At 30.8% G+C, this 15,154-nt stretch overlaps 1 protein-coding gene across 1 annotated transcript; it reads left to right on the top strand.

Annotated features, from left to right (window-relative positions):
• The first annotated feature begins 335 nt into the window (after nt 1-335).
• Nucleotides 336-1,076, top strand: LOC142505278 (abscisic acid receptor PYL4-like). Its single transcript, XM_075618190.1, has one exon. The coding sequence runs from the start codon at nt 372-374 to the stop codon at nt 999-1,001; it is 630 nt and encodes a 209-aa protein (XP_075474305.1). The 5' UTR covers nt 336-371; the 3' UTR covers nt 1,002-1,076.
• Nucleotides 1,077-15,154: the final 14,078 nt, after the last annotated feature.

Here is a 15,154-nt window from a genome sequence, read left to right as displayed (position 1 = left end):
ATATGGACTGGTTTTTTTTTTTTTTTTTTACTATTTTGATCTAATTGTTAACCTAACATTAAACAAATCAATAATTTTCAATATAATATAATGTTAACTGTTTTCAATATCATGTCACTGGAACATGAAAACCAAATCCAAAATAGGAAAAATTTAAAAAGTTATTTTGATAACTACTTATTAAATTTTATTTGCGGATTAATTAATCTTACATTGTGTATGATAAATGGTATTATTTTTGAGCTTGATCATTTTTAAATAATAATGTCACATGATTAACTCATTTAATATCGTGGAGCCCCACTTGTGCAAATGGATCCTCTCACATGAATATAAATCAATACTCTCCCATCCCATCTCCAAAACAATCCATGAAAATGCCTTCCCAATCCTCCCTTCTGCTCCAGAGAATCAAAGAAACCCCCACCACTTATGCAGCAGCCGTGTGCAAGCAAACCTACCGCCATCCCTCCGCCGCTCAAGTCCCGGACCACGTGTTACACCACCACAACCACGCCGTAGGCCCGAACCAGGGCTGCTCCGCCGTCTCCCAGCACGTCTCAGCTCCTGTCTCCACTGTTTGGTCCGTCGTCCGCCGATTCGACAACCCGCAGGCCTACAAGCACTTCATCAAGAGCTGCCACGTGATCCTCGGGGACGGCGACGTCGGCACCCTCCGGGAGATCCATGTCATATCCGGGCTTCCCGCCGTGAGCAGCACCGAGCGTTTGGAGATCCTGGACGACGAGCGGCATGTCATCGGCTTCAGCGTCGTCGGCGGGGATCACCGCCTGGCGAACTACAGGTCCGTCACGACGCTGCATGCGGCGGAGGACGGAGGAGGCACGGTGGTGGTGGAGTCGTACGTGGTGGACGTGCCGCAAGGTAACACTAAAGAAGAAACCTGTGTTTTTGTGGACACAATCGTGAAATGCAATCTTCAGTCCTTGGCGCATATTGCCGAGGCTTCAGCTAGGCGTAACGCAAATAAATATATTTAAATTACGAATCATAATTATTAATTAAATATGTATAATGTAAGTATGATAGATGTAAGTTGCTTTAATTTTTTCCTATATTTTTTTTGATTTCAGCCTTTCGGCAATAATTTCTACTTTCTTAGGAAAATTTAAAGGCCGACGACCTTTGGAAAATTATGGCAAAAAAAGCAAGAATTAAATTTGTATAATATTCTTAATAAAAATGAAGTAACATATAATAGTTGGGGAAAATTAAATTAAATTATTATCGATAACATATGCGTGAAGGGAATCGATCGACAGCTAACTTTTGTGAAAGTTGCAACAATAAATTAAAAAGCCAGTTGGAATTCAAAGTTATCCAAAATGGTAAAGTGTGTAACATACAGTAGGTTAGGCAAGTTGGACGTAATATTATTTATGGATCGTGGTTATTGATTAATGTATGCAAGTTGCATATTGTGTAGATGTGCTTTGGCTGACACTGGAAGAGCAGGTGGTTCGAGGGATTTGGATTCTCTACTGTGTTGAAAATACAGTACCAAGTAATGTGCATTTTTTACACGACATGATCATCTTGTTTAATCTGACAATTTTTTAAATTTATCTCGTATGTCGTGATGTCCACAAGATGATCACGTGATCATCTCGTGTAAAAAATACACAACACCAAATGCTATATTTTCAATACAGTAGAGGATCCAAATCCGTGGCTCGAGCTACACAACACCAAATGCTGTATTTTTTAATAGCTTTGCTTCTACTTATATTATAATAATTGTTAGGATCAGACATTAATTTTTAGAATCTCAATAAAATTTATAAATATTTCGGTTTAGTTAACAACATTGAAATGAAATTTTTGTCATTTTGTTTTTCGATAAGTCAATAGTGAAAACTATGCAGGAATACACTTATTGAGACTATTGGAACAAAATGGCTTATCAAAAATCAATTGGGCTATCAAATGGAAAGTAAATGCACATAGACTGAAATGTATATATATGTACATGTTTTTTTCTAGATGTTCGAATACTTAAATACTCATACGTCTCCTTTTCTTCGTTGTGGAAAGATTGCACTAAAAGACTTTGATAATTACAAATAATTTGAAATCATCAACTTCAGTAGGACTTAATACTATCTAACTGAAACTCTAGTAAACTTCAATCTTAATTGAATGAGTAGTAAGACATCTTACTCTCAGTTACAAGGATTTCAAAACGAAATTATAAGCACAAATAGATTCTCGAATGATCAGATAATAATTTATAAACACATGCTTGCTTTGATCAATTTGACTAATAAAAATATTTTTCAAGAATCACATAAGTTCGAAGAATTCAGATATTCAGAGAGAATTAAAAGCTTGTCTAACTTATTTATTTATAGACTTCATATGCAATAGTCATCTTTCTAAATCATATATCCATTTCAAATGCAGATATCTTTGTTATCATGTCATCGTACTTTCTGACAGATCGTATATTTCTGTTAGTATGCATGAATTCTGACATTTTGTTGGGAAATCAATTAGCATACTGATAATCTTCAGAGAATGGTTGGGGTTGGGCTGACTCATCGACTGTAATAAACTGTTATTAGTTGGGCTCCATCAGTTATTTTTTGATCAGTTTGACTACTAGTACCATTTTTCAGCTTTGAATAATGCACTGTCAGCTTGGCTCGATAGTCAGTTGGACTTTGATTGTCTTAGAAAACTTTTGCTCATGAATATTCAGTTTTTTTATTGAATTCACTTTAGTTAGACTCTGTAATTATCCATTGGATCAACAGTTTTTTTAAATCACAAAAACTTAAATGTTAACAATAATGTTCATGGTCTCAAGTGTGCAAACCATATATAGAATTTAATTATTTATTTTTTCTAAAACTATGTTGGATACGTAGAACTTAACGCTTGTCTTTTATCAAAAACTAGTCGATGTTAACGATGTGATTCAAATATTTTAAATCGTACAATAACTCTAGTGTCACAATTAGATTACTTTACCCATCGAGGACAATTATTGTAGTCCACAAAAGAAAAGAATTTTTTTTATAAAAGATTATTATTGTTGTGAAAAAGTAAAAATTTATGGTAAAAAGTAAAAATCTCAAACTCTCAAAATTTACCAAACTACACACTTTATAATATTTTTCTCTCTACTCAATTGTAATTTTCTTCACAAATGAGATATCTATTTATAGAAAATCTTTACAAATAATCCAAAAATAAAATACATCATTACCTACATCATCACACACTAATTTTCAATATTTACAACTCTTATTTTCAACATTCAAATATTCAACATTCTAATATTCAATACACATATTTTAAATATATTTTTCAACACTCCCCTTTGTGATGATGATCATAATGATTGTCTTCATTACGTGTTTTTATACTGCCTCGTTAAAAACCTTACTAGGAAAAACCCATTGGGATAAAAACCATAGCAAGGGAAAAAGAGTGCAGTCACGTAAACTCCCCCTCATGTTGACACGAACAATTCTTCACAAATTTCGTAGATTGTGCATCCCAATATTATATATATGCTTTCTGAATATTGACGTAGGAAGCGCCTTTGTGAAGAGATCTGATGAATTTTCACTTGATTAAATGTGACGAACATCAATACATTTATTCTTCTCAAGCTCCTTGGTGAATGCAAAGAACTTAGGAGGAATATGTTTAGTTCTGTCGCTTTTTATGTATCCTTCTTTCATTTGAGCAACACATGCAGCATTATCTTCATATAGTATCACAGGCTTCTCGTCGAATGATAATCCGCATGAGATTTGGATATGTTGGGTCATTGATTTTAACCACACACATTCACGACTTGCTTCATGTAGTGCAATAATCTCGGCATGATTTGATGAAGTTGTTACGAGCGTTTGTTTCTGTGAACGCCAAGAAATTGCAGTGCCTCCACGAGTAAAAACATATCCAGTTTGGGAACGTGCCTTGTGTGGATCAGATAAGTATCCAGCATCGGCATAACCAATTATACTTGGATTAGCATCTTTTGAATACAAAAGTCCCAAGTCTGTCGTTCCTCGTGGATAACGGAATATATGTTTAATTCCGTTCCAGTGTCTCTTTGTTGGATATGTGCTAAATCTTGCCAACAAATTTACGACAAAAGATATATCAGGCCTTGTACAATTTGTAAGATACATAAGGGCACCGATGGCACTTAGATATGGTACTTCTGGACCAAGAATATCTTCATCATCTTCACATGGACGGAATGGATCCTTTTCTATGTTTAATGATCTAACAACCATTGGAGTACTTAAAGGATTTGCTTTATCCATATTAAAACGTTTAAGGATCTTTTCTGTATAATTTGTCTGGTGAACAAACATTCCACATTCTTTTTGTTCAATTTGTAAACCCAGACAATACTTGGTTTTTCCAAGATCCTTCATTTCAAATTCTTCCTTCAAGTATGACACAACTTCTTGAATTTCTTTATTCGTTCCAATGATGTTTAAATCATCAACATATACAGCAATAATTACGCATCCGGATGTTGTTTCTTAATGAAAACACAAGGGCATATTGAATTATTTACATATCCCTTTTTCATCAAGTGATCACTTAGTCGATTATACCACATTCGACCTGATTGCTTTAACCCATATAATGATCTTTGTAATTTCACAGAATAACATTCCCTGGGTTTTGAACTTTGTGCTTCAGGCATCTTAAATCCTTCAGGGATTTTCATATATATATTACTATCAAGTGATCCATATAAGTAAGCTGTAACAACATCCATAAGACGCATTTCTAAATTTTCAGATACCGCCAAGCTAATCAAATACCGAAACGTAATTGCATCCATCACAGGAGAATACGTTTCTTCATAATCAATTCCAGGTCTTTGAGAAAAACCTTGTGCAACAAGTCGAGCTTTATATCTTACTATTTCATTTTTCTCATTTCGCTTTCGAATAAAAACCCATTTGTATCCAACAGGTTTTACACCTTCAGGTGTAAGGACTATAGGTCCAAAAACATTACGTTTATTTAGCGAATTTAATTCAACCTGGATGGCATCTTTCCATTTTATCCAATCCTGCCGATTTTTACATTCACCAAAAGATTTTGGTTCATGATCTTCGTTATCATTTATGATGTCGATTGCCACATTATAAGAAAATATATCATCAATTTCATCTATATCTTTTCGGTTCCATATTTTTCCAGTATTAATATAATTGATAGAGATTTCATGATTCTCGTCAGTTTGTGGTTCTGACAGAACATTTTCATCATCATGTGTTTCTTCAGGAACACCATTCTCTATTTTGTGATCATCATGTGTTTCTTCAGAAACGTCATTCTTTATTTTGTGATCATCGTGTTTCTCTATGAATTTTCTTTTTCGAGGATTTTTATCCTTGGAACCGACTGGCCTTCCACGCTTCAGGCGTTTAATGACATCATGAGTATCTTCCATTTGTTTCTTTTGAATTTCAATTCGAGTAGGGGCATTTGCAGCATGTATATATGATTTAGTTACCCCTTTTGTGTCTGCAAATGCATCTGGTATTTGATTTGCTATTCTTTGCAAGTGTACAATTTGTTGTACATCTTTTTCACATTGTTTTGTTCTTGGATCCAGATGTAACAGTGATGATACATACCATGTAATTTCCTTTTCGGTATGTTTCTGTTCTCCCCCTAACATTGGGAAGATTTCCTCATTAAAATGACAATCAGCAAAACGTGCTGTGAACACGTCGCCTGTCTGAGGTTCAAGATATCGAATGATTGATGGACTATCATAACCGATATAAATTTCAACCTTTCTTTGATGTCCCATTTTCTTTCGTTGCGGTGGTGCAATAGGCACATACACCATACATCCAAAAATTCTCAGATGAGAAATGTCTGGTTCTTTACCAAATGCAAGCTGCAATGGGGAGTATTTATGATATGCACTTGGTCTGATGCGAATTAATGAAGCAGCGTGTAAAATTGCATGTCCCCATATAGAAATAGGGAGCTTTGTTTTCATCATAATTGGTCTAGCAATCATTTGCAGACGTTTAATCAATGATTCAGCCAATCCATTCTGTGTATGTACATGAGCAACAGGATGCTCAACAATGATTCCCATAGACATACAATAATCATTGAAAGTTTGGGAAGTAAATTCACCAGCATTATCAAGTCTAATTTTCTTGATTGTATAATCTGGAAATTGATTCCTCAATTTTATTATTTGAGCAAGTAATCTTGCAAATGCAACATTTCGAGTTGATAATAAACATACATGTGACCATCTGCTGGAGGCATCAATCAATACCATAAAGTATCTGAATGGTCAACATGGTGGATGGATTGGTCCACAAATATCACCCTGAATACGTTTAAGAAACATTGGTGATTCAGTTTGGATTTTTACTGGTGATGGTCTTATAATAAGTTTTCCAAGAGAACATGCTTTACATTGAAACTTATTATTCTGAAAGATCTTCTGGTCTTTCAGTGGATGACCATGTGTATTTTCTATAATTCTTCGCATCATTGTTGAACCAGGATGTCCCAATCGATCATGCCAATTGGTTAATATCGAAGAATTATCAACTACCATGTTTGATTCAATGAGACTTATATGTGTATAATGCAATCCAGTAGGGAGCATTGGTAGTTTTTCAATCACATATTTCTTTCCTGATTTATATGTGATAAGACACATATATTTCTCATTCCCTTCATTCATTGTTTGAGTATCATACCCATGGGAATATATATCATTAAAACTCAACAAATTTCTTTTCGATTGTGGTGAATATAAAGCATCATTGATCAAAAATTTTGTACCATTAGGTAACAAAAATTGTGCTTTACTACATCCTTTAATCAAGTCTACAGGACCTGATATTGTATTCACCGTTGTTTTTGTTGGTTTTAGTTCCAAGAAATATCTTTTATCTCGGAGGATAGTGTGCGTTGTACCACTATCGGGTATGCAAACTTCAGCTTTGCTCATAGCATTTTCCATATTTGAACTTCAAAAAAATATGCAATGAAATAAATTACTTGCAATATATACTTAAATATAACACAAATCATAATTATACAATAAAACATTATTCTATGAATACATGAAAAATAGATTATTGTACATTTATATTCTACCATTATATTGTTCATTTTCAGAGATATCGTTGAGAAAATCTGCAGCATCAATATTGTTCATTTCTATCTCACCAACATATTGATCATTTCCAGAGAAATCATTCATAAAATCACCAGCATCAAAATGAGTTGAATCACTCAAACGGTCACTGCGTTCAGTGAAGTTGGTCTCCTTTTCTTTCCCCTTTAATGATTCTTTATAAAGTTTACAAAGGTGCTCAGGGGCTCGACAAACTTTGGACCAATGTCCTGGAGTACCACATCTGTAACAAGAACTTTCATATCTTTTTGAGTGCTTCTCATTAACACTTGTATTCTCATGATGCCTTTTCTGTGGATGGTTTGGGACGTTCTTTTGAGATGAGTTATAAAAATAACTATCTCGATTATTTTCAAAACCACGGCCTTGACCACGACCACGGCCAATTCCACGTCCACGTCCACGTCCACGTCCACGACCTCGACCTCGACCAAAACCTTGTCTTTGAATTTGATTTTGGTTTCCAGGTTTAAATTCATTTTACTTACAGCATTTACTTCTGAAATGCTGTTGATCCAGTGGGTCGGGACTGATGATTTCTCATTAATAGCTCGTTGTTTTTTTCCGCCACAAGAAGACAGGCGATGAGTTCAGAATATCTCGCGAATCCACGTACTCTATATTGTTGCTGTAGAGTAATATTTGATGCATGAAACGTGGAAAATGTTTTTTCAAGCATCTCAGATTCTGTGACCTCATGTCCACAAAATTTTAATTGCGAGATTATTCTATACATCGCCGAATTGTAATCACTGACTTTTTTAAAGTCTTGGAATCTCAATGTATTCCATTCATCCCGGGCGGTCGGAAGTATAACTTCTCTTATATGTTCGAATCTTTCTTTTAATCCCTTCCACAAAGCCATGGGATTTTTTTCAGTCAGATATTCACATTTCAATCCATCGTCGAGATGTCGACGCAAAAATATCACGGCTCTTGCCTTTTCTTGTGACGTGCATATGCCATTTTCTTTAATGGTCTCGCTTAGACCCAATGACTCAAGATGCATTTCTACATCTAGAGTCCATGGCATATAATTCTTTCCCGTGATGTCGAGCGCAACAAATTCGAGCTTTGTTAAATTTGACATAGTGGTACTAAAAAAAATTACGATGCATTTTATTAGTTAATAATTATTGCAATACAAAGTAATGGATAAACAACAAGTACAAGTATTTGTAAAAATAAAGAAAACGCACGAGGAGGATATTCTCCGATAAATACAAGACTGGTGAGTATGACAACCAAAATAATTAAAAATATCCTTGAGAAAGCCATCTTCTTTTTTCTTCGAAAAATTTGATGATGAATAATTTTTAGAGAAGAAGAGAAAGTTGGAGTGATGGAATGTGTTTGTGAGATCATATTTATAGGGCAAAAACTAGCCGTTTTTTACCATTTATGACCGTTGGGGTAAAAAAAAATAAAGGTATGTATTTGTATAATTTTATGGTAATAATATGATATATATATATAATATTAGACATGTTTAAATAATTATGTATATCATATCATAATATTATAATGAGTGTCATAATTTATTTTGTTTAAAAACCTTATAGGCTTTTATACTTGTCGTATCCCTTACCGGGAGTGTGGGATGTCGTGTTAACATCCTCCCAGGATTTATAAAAAGTTTATGAAAAATTTATTTTTATTATTTCTAATAATAACATTATATTGTATATTAAATAAATACACAATAAATAAATAACAGTAAAATAAATATAATTATTTTTGTTACCTTTTTCTTCTGTTTGGAGCTTGGAAAAGTATGTAGGACTTTTAGAGCTTCGTGCTGATTACGTGTTGTGAAAAAGTAAAAATTTATGGTAAAAAGTAAAAATCTCAAACTCTCAAAATTTATCAAACTACACACTTTATAATATTTTTCTCTCTACTCAATTGTTATTTTCTTCACAAATGAGATATCTATTTATAGGAAATCTTTACAAATAATCCAAAAATAAAATACATCATTACCTACATCATCACACACTAATTTTCAATATTTACAACTCTTATTTTCAACATTCAAATATTCAACATTCTAATATTCAATACACATATTTTAAATATATTTTTCAACAATTATATATTTTTTGTTAGACCCAAATAATGTTAAATTCTGATTTCACCTCGGGGACTTGATGATTGTTCATGATAAGAGATATTAAAACGTGATAACTATAGTTTAAACTTAATTTAAAATATTATAATTATAATGCTAACGTATGTATAACCAATTGAAAGCGAACTTCCACAATTACATTAAAAAAAAAACTTCCATTAATATTAATAAACTGAAAGTTATGTTCCCAAAGGCAAAAACTTGTGTGAGACGATCTCACGGGTCGTATTTGTGAAACAAATCTCTTATTTGGGTCACCCATGAAAAATTAATACTTTTTATGCTAAAAATATTACTTTTTTATTGTGAATATGGGTAGAGTTGACCCGTCTCACAGATTATGATCCGTGAGACGGTCTTACATGAAACCCACTCATTGCCAAATTAATCGCATTCTTGTGGAAACCTCTTCCCTTTTGCTAGTGTATTGTTTTTCTCAGTTTCCGAAAACATAAATGTATCGTGTACGTGGAGTAACTAGTTATTGTTTTATATGATAGGAATGTATTTACAAGTGAAATTCCATAAATAACCTTGAAACAAAGGAATACAAATTATAATATTCACCCCTACACATTTTTATGTCATCCACATGACCTCATTACTATATTTTAACGTCTAAATAATGCAAATTTTTTACAAGATATAAAGCGCATCTCTAATGCTAAAAGGAATATTCTCAAAAAATCCCCAACTATTTTATTTAAATAACTATTTTATTACCACATTAACTAAAATATCATTACATTATTTTTTATAATGAAATTGTTTAAAATTATTTATTATTTTCTATACTGAGTAATTAATTTAAATACCTAAATTAAAAATTTTTAAACAATTACTTTAATTAACTTAAATCTTGAATTTTATTAATTTATATAATTAACTTATTACTTAATTTAAATATTACACATGCAATTAATATTAAGATAAAACAATTAAATATGGTTTTCATATTTATCCAATTAAAATTTGATTATTTTGTTTAGTTAAATATAAAATTATAAAAGAATATTTAATATAATTATTTATTGAATAATTAAAGTTTTTAAAATAAAAACTTACAAATCTACAGAGTAATATAATCAGATTATTGGTAGGTAAATTTAAAATACATTGCATTTAATAATTAACATAATTAAATAATAAAGGCCATCAATAAGATAGCCTGGTCGTTGCAACACTGTAGCTTTCTCCAATCTAAGCAAGGAACCGAAGTTTAATGTTCCATATATAAGTCGTACTTGATGAAACATGAGTCATCTTGTCGTGGTAAATAGCTATAAAATTTAATTCACGAATAACAAATAAACAAAACAATACATAAAAATATGTCATAAATAATATATTATGTCAATAACAAGTCAACAAATATTCGAAATGACTACATAAACACTATTTTTTTAATTTTTTTAGAATAAAAAGTATTTATAAAATATGTATAATCCAATTGTCGGACTATTTCTTTCTCAATCGACAACACAACTAGCTCATTTAATCTATACCACAACATTTTTTACCCAAGATAATTCTTGATTAACTTCAAATTTGAAAAGCTTATTTCTACTAATGCAACTGTTCATGTTAGTGTTTACAAAATCTTCTAGATAATATAAATATTTGAGAATAAACAATACAATTTACCAAATATTTAGCATCGCGTGTCGTATTTTGTGAGACGAGTATCTTATTTGGGTCATCCATGAAAAAATATTGCTTTTTATGCTAAGATCATTACTTTTTATTGTGAATATCGGTAGGGTTGACCCGTTTCACAGATAAAGATTTGCGAGACCATCTCAAAAAAAACTTATTTTTTTTTAAATTTGTTAAATAACATCTTACGACCACCAACTCCAAACACAACTCAACGTTATTAATGTCTGAACTTCATGCTGACTCAAAAATGTTATTATTTTATCGGTAAATTTCCCAAAAATACATATGTCAATGTTTTCATTAAAATTCAGTACCTAGCCATAATTTTTTAGAAATCAGTACCTGACAATTCTATACATTTAGTTTTAACTACCCATTAAGCAAACTTTACATTTTTACCCTTTATTATTTAAATAAATATATTATTTTATCCATCAAAATTATATCATTTTTCTCCATTTAAAATATAATTTTATCAAAATATTGTTTCTCAATTATCATGAAATAAAAGTAAATACTTATTTTGACATACAAAGTACCTATTATGGGGTTTCAGATACTTGATTTCGCTATTTGAATACTCCAAATATATAAGAAAATACTATATTTTCGAGCATTCACCGTAAATTCAGTCATTGTTGGTATTTTCATGAAAAATGCATTAGGATGACTTATTCATGTCATTTTATTTTTTAAAAAAAACATAGGTCATCACTCATCATGAAATAAGATTAAGTATTTATTTTGACCAACAAAATATCTATTTTGGAGTTCCAAATACTTGATTTTACTCTTTGAATACTCCAAATGTGCAAGAAAATATTGGATCTTCGAGCTATCACAATAAATTCAATAAAGTTGGCATTTTCATTGAAAATGCATTAAGATGACTTATTCATGTCATCTAATTTTTGAAAAAACACAGTTTCTCACTCATTGTTGAATTAGAAAAATTACTTATTTTGATCAATAAAATACCTATTTCCGGGTTCCAAATATTTGATTTTGGCTATTTGAATACTTCAAATGTGTAAGAAAATACTTAAGTTTCAAGTAATATTAAGTGACTTTTGATTGTGTCATTTGTGAAGTTAAAATGTGATACTTAAATTGGTACAAAGAGTATCTAATTAGAGTATATAAATACATTATTTTACCCCGTAAATACTCATATCCAATTATTTGAGGATGCCAAAATATAATTTGAAGTTAATATTAAGTGACACCGATGATGATATTCGTGAAACAAAAATGTGATACCTAAATTAATACAAATAATACATAATTCGAGTTCACAAACACTTGATTTTACCTTTTAAATACTCAAATTCGATTGAGTATGTCAAAATATATAATTTGAAGATAATATTGAATATTTTTTTATGATGAGATTTGTGAATAAAAAACGTGCTACCTAAAATTGGTACAAATAGTACCTATTTTGATTTCACATATACTTGATTTTACCATTTTAAGACTCAATTTTGATTATTTCGGGATATAAAAAAATATAGTTAGTAATATTGAGTGACTTTTGATGTGTCATTTGTGAAGTTAAAATGTGATATCTAAATTAGTACAAAAAATATCTAATTCGAGTCTACCAATACTTTATATTACTTCCTAAATGAGAAGTATTTTAATTTGAGTTTGCAAATACTTGATTTCGTAAATGAGATAATCAGAATATGTATTAAAATACTGGATATTCGAATAAGCAACGTAAGTTCATCAAGTGTTGGTATTTTTATGGAAGATATATTTGGATGACATATTCATCTCATTTAATAATTAAAAAAAAAACAAATTCTCAACTAAGCATGAAAATTTTAAAGTACTTAGTTTTACTTGAGAAGTACCTAATTTGAGTTTGCAAATACTTGATTTCGTAAATGAGATACTCACAATATGTATTAAAATACTATATATTCGAATAGGCAACGTAAGTTCGCCAAGTATTGATATTTCCATGGAATAAGCATTTGGATGACATATTCATATCATTTAATATTTTTTCTGTAAAAGAAAAAACAAATTCCCAACTAAGCATAAAAATTTTAAAGTACTTGTTTTTATTTGAGAAGTACCTAATTTGAGATTGCAAATATTTAATTTGGTACATGAGATACTCATAATATGTAATAGAATACTAGATATTCGAATATGCAACGTAAGCTCACCAAGTGTTTATCTTTCCTTGGAATATGCATTTGGATGACATATTCATCTCATTTAAAGAAAAAAATACTAATAAATATAATGAATAATTACCAATAAGTATTATGTCAAATAAGTATAATTGTCAAATAAGTCATTCAATGAATATCAAAAAGTATTGTCAATTAATATTTATGAGTATTTTATAAATCATTGATCCAAGAATCGATAGATATGCTTAAAGTGCAAACTTCAAGCTCATTTACGAACTATGTTCATAATGCATCTCTCAGTTAGTCCATGATGAATAATGAACTATGTTTATTTATTTAAATGATATGAATAAGTATACTAATGAATTTTCCATGGAAAGATTGCATATTTGAATATCCAGTATTTTAATGCATATTGTGAGTATCTCATTTACGAAATCAAGTATTTACAAACTCAAATTAGGTACTTCTCAAGTAAAACTAAGTACTTTTAAATTTTCATGCTTATTTGAGAATTTTTTTACCAAAAAAATATTAAATAAGATGAATATGTAATCCATGATTAGTGATCGAACAAAACTTTCATTGTAAAATTCTTAGTAAAAATTAATAATATTCAAGCTCAAAATAATCGCAAGTGCACGATGTCAAGCAATAATATAGTCATTGACTTTCAATAATCGCAAGTGCATGATGTCAAATGTTCCATGCTTAGTGATTGAGCAAAACTTTCATTGTCTAAGGACTGTATTTCTCAATTATTATTCTCAGTTATTCAATTTTTAGCAGCGATACTTCAGATGATTGTTTACTACTACAATTATTAAATAAAAACTCAATGAAATGGTTCAAGGATTAAATGATGAAATAAATAAGCTAGAATGATTGATTAAAGTTCAATGAGAAATGAATTTGTTGTGAATCTCGGTTCACCTACCCCTCGCTAATCTACTTAATTCGTTCGACAATGATCTATGCTTTCGACGAGATTTCATATCCAACTGAACACGCCCTCTCAAGCTATGCCAAACTAATTCAACTCAGTGAAATAATTAAATCTCTTTAATTATTTATAAATGGTGAATTGCATGTCGTTTTATTAAATCTCATAGCTTTCGACCTACTGAACTATGACTATCAACGTGTATCCGACTTCATATTTCTCTGTAAATTGTAAATCCACGGATTATGCTACTCGTTCCTATCACGGACTATTCTCTCGAAGAACATTGTCCGGAAATCTTCAAATCTTCGCTCTAAGCCTTTTTTTCTCCTTCAAAGCTTTGTGGCTGCTGAAATGTCCTTGAACATGTCGTCCAAATACATCTTACGCGAGCACTTGATGAACTTACGTTACATATTCGAATATCCAGTATTTTAATACTCATTTTGAGTATCTCATTTACCAAATCAAATATTTTAAAACTGAAATTAGATATTTCGCAAATAAAACTAAGTACTTGAAAAAGTTCAATACTTAGTTGCGAATTTGTTTTTTTTTAACAATTAAAAAAACTATTAAATGAAATGAACATGTCATCCAAATGTATCTTGGATGGAAATGCGAGCACTTGGTGAACTTACATTGCATATTCGAATATCCAGCATTTTAAGACTCATTCTGAGTATCTCATTTACCCAATCAAGTATATTAAAATTGAAATTAGGTATTTCGCAAGTAAACTAAGTATTTGAAGAAGTTCAATGCTTAGTTACGAATTTGTTTTTTTAACAATAAAAAAATAATTAAATGAAATGAACATGTCATCCAAATGCATCTTGGATGGAAATGTGAGCACTTGGTGAACTTACGTTGCATATTCGAATATCCAGTATTTTAATACCCATTCTATCTCATTTACCAAATCAAATATTTTAAAATTGAAATTAGGTATTTCGCAAGTAAAACTAAGTACTTGAGAAAGTTCAATGATTAGTTACAAATTTGTTTTTTTAAACAATAAAAAAATAATTAAATGAAATGAACATGTCATCCAAATGCATCTTGGATGGAAATGTGAGCATTTG

Source organism: Primulina tabacum, chromosome 10 (assembly GCF_025594145.1).
Source record: "Primulina tabacum isolate GXHZ01 chromosome 10, ASM2559414v2, whole genome shotgun sequence".
Classification (NCBI taxonomy): domain Eukaryota; kingdom Viridiplantae; phylum Streptophyta; class Magnoliopsida; order Lamiales; family Gesneriaceae; genus Primulina; species Primulina tabacum.
This window is presented reverse-complemented; position numbering and strand designations above follow the sequence as displayed.

Bases quoted from the DNA above. Each gene is read 5' to 3' on its own strand.
- LOC142505278 (XM_075618190.1), top strand. From the start codon at position 372: ATGAAAATGCCTTCCCAATCCTCCCTTCTGCTCCAGAGAATCAAAGAA.